The sequence below is a fragment of the Alligator sinensis genome, unplaced genomic scaffold (genome assembly GCF_000455745.1).
Source record: "Alligator sinensis unplaced genomic scaffold, ASM45574v1 scaffold360_3, whole genome shotgun sequence".
NCBI classification, from domain to species: domain Eukaryota; kingdom Metazoa; phylum Chordata; order Crocodylia; family Alligatoridae; genus Alligator; species Alligator sinensis.
This window is the reverse complement of record NW_005841977.1, coordinates 1,274,660-1,285,297: the sequence shown is the minus strand read 5'-3', so window position 1 is coordinate 1,285,297 and position 10,638 is coordinate 1,274,660. Positions and strand designations below refer to the sequence as shown.

The window sequence follows — 10,638 nt, the reverse complement described above, 5'->3', positions numbered from 1 at the left end:
CTTCTGGCTATACTATACAAGAGTGTAGGAAAGACCTCTTTGGAGATACGTAGCTAGCTCATTAGCTGGCATGGCTGCTTTTTTAATGGAATCATGCCCATTTACACCAGCTGAGGATCTGGTCTGTGGGGGAGTATACAAGGTCCATGTGAGCCTCATTACCCTTAGGACAATTATAGCTAAAGCGCAACATTTTTGGTGCCAATGGCACATGGCCAGCACCACATCTGGCTGCCTTTGACCCTCCCAGCCTGAATGACTCCCCCAACCTATTTACAATTGGGTCAGTTGAGGGCAGCCCTGGTGTGAATCCAGACAGGGGATTGAATGTATATGTCTGAAGCCCTAAAAATACATCTCAACTGCTTTTCCACTGCACCCCAAGTATGCAGAGCCATCACACATTGTATATAAGTGAACTCTGCTCTGGAATGGATGGTAGCACCAAGAAAATAACATTAAGGATATCAAGTGCAAGTGAGTATATAACCAGTACGTGGATACATGTTTACCTGCCCATACATACAATTGTATTCGCTCTGTGCCCCATTTGTCTACCTGCACACTCTCCCATGCACACACTTACACTGTGCCTTTTGCATGTGTACACAGCAAACAACATCAGACTGCCACCTCCCTCCTCCACAGGTCCAGCAACCAAGATGAAACAGCTTGTTTTTATTTTGCTAGAGCTGATGGCCTGCTACACAGTGGGCATTCTCAGTGACTCTCTTTACAGACGCCAGTTAAGAAGCTGGCTGACAACAGACTGAAGTGTGGGTGGGTGTACGGCTTTACATTGAGTAGCAATAAATAAATAAATAAATACAATTGCACATCCTTGTGGAAAGTTTCAGAAGCGGAAACCCAGGCTGTCTGCGCAGTTCACGTCAAACCAGGACTGTAAGCAGAGTTCAGCTGCCGTCTGCAGGCAGCCAGGCTGCCATCACCACTGCTGGTACTTAGAGCTCAGGTGGCTGTAAGCAGGTTGTTGCACTGAGACCTGCAGTCACAGGCTGGGTAGGTTAGTCTGCAAACAGGACAGTCATTTACCATTAGGACCGCAATGTTTTCCTACTGTTTGAGTTTCTTTCCTATCGGTTGTTGTTGGGGCCTGTAGTGCTCTCTGTTCTCTTCTCTGCTACATAGGTAAAATGATTAAGGGCTTCCTGATCTTTTGAGATGCTGAGCTCCTGGAAAGTGCTGGTCTCTCAACTCTTGTGAAGCCAGCTGGGGAATGAGGATTTTAAATACATCTGTTGGGCATCCTCCGGACATCATGGAATCAAGCTGTTAATAAACAAACCAGTAGCTTTTTTTTTAGAGCCCTTCTGTATTGTCTTTGTGTGTTTACAAGCTTGGGGAGCCCAGTATTCAAGATGCGTATGTGTGGACTTGCCATTCTTCATAGGCGTATGAGGAGTTTGGATGTTGTATGGTATTGGTGTGCAAGTGTAAAAACTGGGCTTTAGTGATGCTTGCACATTGGTGCTGAAAAAGTAAAGGTAATGTAGATCTCCTCTCATCCCTGCTCAGGGCAGAAGTATAGAGTCAGATCACTTTAGGCCATGCTCAAGTACAATGCCATTGAAGCCAGTGCACTGGAGTTAATAGGAGCTTAGGCTGAAAAAGAACTGAGTAAAAGCCACCTGAGGACATCAGTATTTGACCCATCATAATAGTGCTCTTCCTCTTGAGTGGGACAGTATATTGTGCAGGGTACTTATATGTCTAGAGAGAGACAGGAAAGGTACCACGGATAGAAGCTAAGACGAAGTCAAAGCAAATTTCAACATTCCTTCTCTTTCTAGTCTTTAATAGTTTTCTCATTTTCATTTAAAACCCACAGCCAGCATGCAGACAGGCAAAACCTGGACATGTTCCTAACCTGGCCTGACCATGCAGCAGTGATCTTGACATTTCCTCCATTAATTAGCCTATAAAGAGAACGGTGCATCGCTGGAGCTTTCATTCCTTTTACAACTATGCTTTCCAAGGTTGGTGTGGCAGGGAAACCCATTGGTGTCCTTCTCCCTGTTTGAATACTCAGCTCGTTTGGTGCTAAGAGATCCTTCTTCTGTTGTACCTTGCCACAACCTTCCCAGGTTGGACACATGGCTGACTCCTGAAAGTGGTTCTTTCAATGCAGATACCCCTTTTCCATGTTCCCTACATGCTTGAAGTGCAGATGGATCCTCATTGGTTCTTTGTCACTACTTCAACTTCTCCTTTGGATGACTCCTCATGGGTGATGGGCTGGGATGAAGGCAGTTGCCAAGATGGTAGTTTCCCACAGTGTCCCCAGTCTCAAAGAAGCTTGACTGCACTCCTGCTTTCTATCTTTTCAGAGCCCTGTGAGCTCAGGGTGGTGAGGACGAGAGGTCCATCCATTCAACTCTCAACCATTCCAGGACAGCCAGGAATCTCTGTGGATTAGAGAAGAATGATCAGCTTTTCAGTACAGCTTTTTAGTAGACAACAGACCCCACAGCCAGTCCCAGGAGATAGATTACATCTCCCCAGTTGCTGCTGGTGTCTGCTCCGTCCATCAACCACAGCCTAGGCACTCAAGCACCCAATTCTGATTCTTTGGGAGCTGGTAACAAAACTCTCCATAGCTCTCAAGAGTGTTTAACCAACTGATGGAGGCTCCACTTGACACCTATGCTTGTGGCATGTACAAGCACACACACATTGTAAGAGTCAGGACTCAGACTGGCAGATTTAGGTTGCAAAGCCTGGGGTCCATGCACTCAGTACACACCAGATCCCATGTCAAGCAGGGAAAGCCCTCTCTAGGATTTATGAGTTAGCAAGTGCCTCCCCTTTTCAAGTGTCTGAGCATATTATCTAAACTCATACACAGCTAATTGTTGGCCTATCTCTTGTCACAGGACTCCTCAGTTTCCCCTGTCCCCCTCCCCCCGCAACCACTTGGGAAACCCCATTACAGTACCACTCTTAGGATATGACACCCTCGCTTTCCTTGATTATATAAGGTGTTCAGACAATTAAGTGATGAACCTGTTTGATGGACAGAAGACAAGGAAGCTCTTAAGATCTTGAAAATGAATGGATGTCAGAATACCGGAGATAACTGTTTCCTATTTTTGAATGGTGTTTTAATGAACATGACTTGTTGTTTTTTTTAAATGAAGGCTTTCAAAGGAGGGAAAAAGACATTTTGTGCCATGAAACACAATACATCTCCTGCAAGATTTTGGGGCAAAGAAAACTTAAATAAAGCACCATTTCTGGTGTGAATAGGCTCATTTCCATAATAAGAGAAGGTCCGTGAAAGTGTTGGCTGCCAATTCCATTCAGTTTCCAACTCTGGCTTCAAAACTATCCAAGCTGTTTCTGCTCTATAAAAATGCAGCCCACCCTCTGCGCTTCCTTCCTTCCTTCCTTCCAGAGGAGGGACTAACTTTTGTGATGTGAATCTGATCATCTGCAATGCTTAGAAACTTATTTTGAGCAGTCCTCCCTCTTAAAAGGGGAGGATGGGTCTTGAACTCATTGATATGGGAAACACATTTTGCACAAGGTTTTGTGTTGCACAGCATGAAACCAGAAAAATGCGACCTTTTTTTGGAAACCAAAGCAGCATTGGACTTGCCCTGCTGAGGCACAAAATCAGCCTGACAACTGGAGGAACTCTGTTCAGTAATGTAGTCCCTGGCAACAGCTATGGGATTGCTGCAAAGACATTTCCCACCCCGGTCCATGAAGAGATGCCATGCACTTCACTAGCTTTAGATACGGTTCTTATAGGAATGATACAGTAGGAAACCACCAAACTTGCTGCTATGACTTTTACAGACAAATGGTTTCCTGAGCTGAGGGGAAGACTCTCTTATGGGTTCTCACTTAAATGAATGAGTCAATGAGTAATTCTGCTTCTTGCGCTATGAGTCATTAGCACTTCTACTGCTGAGTGCTCAAATTTTTCCGAAGAACCATTTCCACTCATGTCATGTCACAGAGCAATGGCATTATTTTGACAGCCCTGGCTGGAAGTGGAGGAAGGGAACAGGGTGCAGATAGGATTAATGAAAGTGAAGGGGACAGATATATGTTGGACTAAATGCAGACATGGGATGGGAAGAGTCAGTGTAATGCTTTCCCATATCAGTACCAGTGCAGCCCTGTCTTGATAGGCAGCACATTTAGGACACCAGACCTGGCCCCTAATGTAGATCTGAAACTGTCACTTGATCCTGACCTTGCAACATCAGTTGACCAATGTGGGTTGGAGCCTCATAAAAAGAAACTCTTGTCCGTGATAAATTATGCAGTGTTTTTTTGCGGGTCAAGTAAAGACCTCCAAACACACTGCTGACTCAGCCGTGTGTGTGTGTGTGATGACTGTCCAGTAATAATGGAAATTATAAATACTAGAGACACAATATTTAAGGAAACAAAACTAAACCCTAAGGACACGCATGAATATTGAAACACTAATTGCCATAAAGGTTTCTACTGTTCACAAAAGGAAAAAAAGGGAAGAGAATCTGGCCCTGGATGTTTCCCTTCCTAAAAAGGGCTATGGACTGTAGGTATTTCTATTGTCACTGCTAGTAAAATACATGAAGGGCTTTGTCTGAGATCCATTTAACATTAGTCCAGTGGAAACTGAATTGGTAAATAATCTTTTTCTTATGAGTGACATTTAGTTTGTCACTTCATTCACAAGATACCAGATGCTATTGGAAGTTAAATAACTCATAGTTCGTATTCCAGACAGCTCACCAACTAGAAGTATATGGGATCAGACAAGAAATGTTTAAATTTCTTATGTGGAATGTAACACATACAGTATTGAGGTTCCATTTATTTTGGTGGGCAATGGTACCATGGCAGGTGCAGGGAAAGACCCAGAGCTAAAGGTTTAATAGCAAGCTGAACGGAAAGCGGCAAAGGGGAAACCTAACACACCAGGTTCAGTAACATAACAGGAAACCCGCTGGAGCAGTTTTTTCCTACATGAAAACTGGAATCAGGGAGTGAAACTGCTTTTCTTTTCTTCCTGAGTTGGAGCCCAAAGGGATCTTTTTCAGTTTCCCTATAGGTGGAGCTTTTGAGCTGATGTTCACAAGGAAACTTAAAAGAACCTGGGGCTTACAGAAGCTCCAGCCTGCAGCTTCCAAGAAAAGATTGCATTGCTTTTTTTAAGGGATTTTCTTTAAAATAAGAGGAAAATATACATTGGGCAAATAATGTGCACAGACTGAGACGCGGGACATCCACAAAGCAGAGCAGGGCTCTATAGGACAGGAACCGCAACATAATACCTTCTCCTCCAAGTCAGGAAGAGCTACATTCTGGCTGTGTTTCACACCTAATTTTGGGAGCTGATGACTTTTCTCAGCCATCATTAGTCAAACTCTGAGGGTCCTTACTTAGCAGCGTGCCTGAATAAGAACTAGAGAAGTAATTGATTTTTGATCTGCAGACAGCTTATGAACTATTGTTGTGATAATTTGGTTTTCTAAATTCAAGCTGCATTTGGCTAGTTTTGATAGGACAAATAGGTCATGTTGCCTATTCCTATTCCCCAATTTGACAAGCTTAACATTTAGACTCAGGTTTCCATAACACCGATCATAGTTTCACTCATTTCTTGTGGATACTCTTCAGTAGTTACTTAAAACACACTGTTTCTTTCTTGTGACCTCCTGTTCTAAGATATACACAGCTAATGAGCACAAAAAAGGAAGGAAAAGTTGTACAGTATTCCTTGCACTCTAATCACTCCTTGTCTCCCACATTCAGTAATGCTGGGCAGTTCTCATCTTCTACCAGCTTGTCTCTCATGTGGCCCAGAGGTGTGACTGCAGTATTGTGTAGACATTGCCAAGTTTACTTTTTAATGCTGCTAGCTCAGCTGCTGACAGCATGGAAGCTGTGACAGCCCAGGTTTCAGCACCAGCTGTACAAATCTCCCTGGGACCCAAGTACATACTTGGGCAGCAAGCCAGTTGTGAAGCCCACACTGCTACATCTGTACTGCTCCAGGTATGCTAGCTAGCCAGGTTCAAGCTGGCTTAGGTAGCGACTCCCAGCTGCAGCGCAGAAGCAGATCCTCAGCAGGTATTTCATGCTTATAGCCAGGGACTCCTGAGGATGGTGATGGGGGTGTTCGCTTGGTAGGGTATGTTTTATTTTCATGCTCTCCATTTCATCCTATGCCTGCGAGCCACAACCCTCACAGAGAAGAACTTAAAAGTGAGGACCACATTTCTTTTCCAGCGTGTTGTGTTCTCTTTATTGGGACTCTGGTCTTTGTCAGTATGAGAAGGGCTGTTGTCTGAGAGGATTTGGGGTTTATGGAGGATCCTCACAACAGAGAATATGTAAAAAAATCCTCATTTTCTTTTCTTTGTTGGGCAGATTCATTACTTTTTCCTGCCAAAGCACCCCTGTTCCCCTTTGACTTTATGGAAAATAACAGGTTTGCATGCATTGTACTGTATAATATATACTAATTGAACCACTCTATTAACAAGCACACACTCTTAAAAAGGTCATTTAAAAACAATTAACAGATTGGGTGAATGCCAATAGAAAACACCAGACCAGTGGGCATTAATCTTCCTATTTTATTCTCTCTAACGTAGAGACAAAGATTGACACCCACTGCAGCACTGGCTTCCCATCTCTCTAGCCCTTTCAGCCAGAAGGAGCCCATGTACTTTCTTGTATTGCCTCCTGGAAAAGCCTGAAAATGTAAGCCTTGTTTCCACCTTTCTTTCCATTTAAACCTGGGGGCTGGCAGGTTGACTTGGAGAGAAGCACCTATGGTGCAATGAATACCCAACATTGTGCAGTGAGATTCCTCTACATTTATTCCCTGGCTCTTAGAGCAATCCCTGCTCAGTGTGAGGATGAGGAAATCTGGCCCATGGGAATGTAGGTCAAAGTCAACCTCTTAATGACCCTGTAGAGTTTTTGTACCATATGGCTTGAGCATCCTGGAAGAATGACAGCCCAATGAATCTTATGCTAGTGACAGTTTCAGGTGCAACACCTGTACATGTACCATAGTATCTGCATTTGGGACCAACAGAGTGGTAAATGGTAAGGTATTCTTGGGAGGAGCTGATACTACTGCCCAGGGAACATAGCCTGGCAGGCACGAGGCAGAAACTAACATGTTGTCCAAGGTGCTAGGTGTGGTGGCAACATTAGGGGTTATTACTTGCCATGCCTAGTCCCCCTGCTCTTATAAAAACACTTTGTTAGGCAAGCTACCTGGACTAGATCCATCATTGTTGTAGCTTCACTGAAGACAGCAGGTTGCAGCAGGAATTCAACAAGTGCAACTAATTTTATATAGGAACAAAAGTGCACTGTGTTGGAGAACAGGAAAAAAAATACCTCCATGTTTTCATGTGATTCTCCAGGACCCAAGCTATGGTGATGACTGGCCAGATCCTGATGTTGGTGACAACTATGTATATCAGGAATAATTCCAGTGAAGTTATCAATTTCCTCTACCTAGATCTACACTGATAGAGCAGGGGTCGACAGCTGATCCCCAACATTCCCTTGGTTAGGGGTGTGGGGGTGTTAATCAGGTTTGTATCTTGGGCCTCAACTCTTCTTTCTCTTGCACTAGTGCAAATCAGGAGTAAACCCTCTGAAGTCAACCAGTCTGATTTTCCTCTCCTGTTCACTGCTGTAATTCTACTGGCCTCAGTGGGAGTAATTCCAGATTTGCAGCAGGGTAGCTGGAAGAAAAACAGGACCCACAGATTTACACCACTGTAAAACTGGTGCGAGATGCATATCAGTGTGCAGGCATATCCAGACAGTGATGGAAGGCAGGGCTGGCTTCCCCACTAAGTGCACAACCTAAAGAATTCTTATTTATGGTTTCTGAATAGGTGTGCGCACGCAGAATGGAGGCAGGGAAAACAGTAATTAAAATAAAACATCAGGGCACTTTTCTTAAACATCTGCCTTGTAAAAGCGAAAATCAGATGTTGCTCTGGAATGCTAACTATGCGCTGCTCCGGGTAACGCAGCGGGAGCTGCTGTTTGCCCGACCTCTCCATGACATTTCCTCTGACCCACTACTTGAGCTCCTCAGCATGCACAGACCAAAACATAAGCTTCAAAACAGAAGGCAGTTGTAGGGATCTCTAAATCCTTGCTTGGGACTCCCAGTTTCTCCTTCCGTATAAGGCTATGAGGAACAGACCTGATAACAGGATGAGACACCTGCATACCAGAGTGTAATGATTGAGAGACAGGGCTGTGCGCTAGGGAGAGGAAAGCTACAGCCTGTGCGCAACCAATTGCTAACAACCAAGCCAGCTGGATGTCATTCACTGTATTACACTTCTTTATATTAATAAACCATGAAAGAAGGGAGAAACTGAGGGAAATGCTTCTATTGTATTGTAAATTACACATTTTTACTTAATTGCAATATATAAATTATAGGCTCCAGCACAGCCATTTTATACAGGCAGTAAGTTGTGGGGAAAAGAAAATGACATTTGCAAGCCAGCTAAAGTATACACTGAGCAACTGGGACTTTTGCTGGGGGTTCATTGAGGGCTGAAGAGACAGAAATCCCCAGGCAGTGGAAAGTCTCTGTGGTCTCTCTTACTTTCTCAGTCCAGAGGAGTCCCTGGAACATGCATGTTCCCCGAGGGGCAAACACCCCGGTGGAGCAGCACTGTTGCTCATGACGTGATATTTTTTAAGGAAATAAAGATTGGGTTACATTTTTAGCCCACTCCAGCAGATATATATTTGTGCAAAGGAGGAGGGGACCGTGGCTTAAATCTATCCTGGTTGGCACAGAAGTATTTCCTCTGGTTTTGGCAAATCTGCCTTGTATCACACCACAACCACCAACATAAAAGAACAGCCTGAAATTCAGCTTGCCACCACAGCCACAACCCTGCTCCATTTCCCATGCGAGATAAAATCAGTGCATCCTGGGATCACAACACTAGATTGTGATGATGTGGTGTTCTCATGTTGCAATGTGGTAATACCACCTGTTTTTATCCTTATGCAAGGTTACAGCATGACATCTCTAATAGGTAGTCACTAGTCCATCTCATATCTACTAAAGAAGGCCCTAGCTTTAGAGAGAGAGAGCCTATGCAATGATGATTCTAAGTGGCTCGATGTGTCAGTCTATAGTATGCTGGTGAAGGTCTACCTATTACTGTACTAGAAGATTCAAATCAACTGCTGCAAATGGTTATAGCCCCACTAAAACAAATATAACCTGTATTGATACTGATTTGCAACATAACTATACTGATTTGCACCAACCAAGGATCTAGCCCAACATAACTTGGAGACTCCTAAAACTTGGAGCAGTATGCTTGGTTTAAACAGGCTGGGCCTGTGGGAGCACACAGAGAGGGACAAAACCATTAGGGAGGGGGAGATGGAGGACTCCTGAACATCTCAAGCTGCATGGAAAAGTTCAGAGGGTTTGTGAAACTAGTTGAGCTTCAAAAGCCACTTCCCTCTGTAATTTAAATGTGCATTTTTTTCCGGGGCTAGTCAGCTTCAGTTATTTTTATTCAGTTATTCGGACTTTTCCAGTTAAATTTTGGAAGGAAAGGACCTTTCTAACAGTGGCAGCAGACTGACACATGTAGGACCCAGGTATATGGGTTGTCAGGATTAGCTTGTTTTTCCTTCCCTACTTGGCTCCTTTTTTACTTTCCCTCTGATTTCTTTTCCTTCATCTTTCCATCTGCTCTACTTCCCACTCTATTTTTATCACTTCTCCTAGGAGGAACACAAATCTCATGATTATATTTCAGCCAAACTTCTGAACCAACTTCAACAAGGAGAAAGACACAGGTCTAAGATCTCTGGCCCCATTACTCATAGTACCTGAACACTTCACAGTTTACAGCTGACACCCTGAAAGGCCAAGCAGGAGTAGTGTCCCTATTTGACAAATGAAAACCAGAGGAACAGAGAGAGTAACCAACTTGCTTAAGGTCGCACAGTTTCTGATAGAACAAGTAGTGAATCCAGGTCTCTGAGTTTCAAAACAGTGCCCTAATCCCAGATTCATGCTTCCCCTGTTCTAACCTGTCTTATTATTGTTCCACAAATTTAACTTTACGTTACCGCTTGGTAGCAACATTATCCATCATCAGTGCAGACCCAGATGCTCACTCATTTATCATGGCATAAATCAACACCCCAATGCTGCCTCTAAGTGTCACTGTGACCAGCAAAAACCATTGGCTTTTAGCATGGCCAGTCCAGCTGCTAAATTCTAAACATGAATCATATTTTACTTCCATACAGAATTTTAGATTTAAGGTACGATTTCCCCCCTGGCATTGGATAATTTGAGAAATTCTAGTTTAGCCAGAATGGAACAGCTGCAAGGCAACAGGAGTTAAAGCAATGTTTCCTAGTGCTTAGGGTCGGAAGGGACCTAAACAGATCATCAGGTCCGACCCCCTGCCCTGGGCAGGAACAAGTTCTGGGGTCATAACACCCCAGCCAAATATCTGTCCTCTTGAAGACCCCCAAGGTAGGAGAGAGCATGACCTCCCTTGGGAGCCCATTCCAGAGCCTGGCAGCCCTAACCGTAAAGTAATGCCTCCTGATATCCAGCCTGAACCGTCTCTCTAGCAA

The 10,638-nt window shown here is 44.0% G+C and overlaps 1 protein-coding gene across 1 annotated transcript in view; it reads right to left on the bottom strand.

Annotated features, from left to right (window-relative positions):
* Positions 1 to 674: 674 nt before the first annotated feature.
* Positions 675 to 10,638, bottom strand: part of ADRB2 (adrenoceptor beta 2) — a 47,521-nt gene continuing 37,557 nt past the window's right edge. The window contains exon 2 of the mRNA XM_006021091.3: positions 675 to 2,426. Within this exon, the coding sequence (XP_006021153.1) occupies positions 2,392 to 2,426 (35 nt within the window). The 3' untranslated portion in view covers positions 675 to 2,391. The remainder of the gene's footprint in view (positions 2,427 to 10,638) is intronic.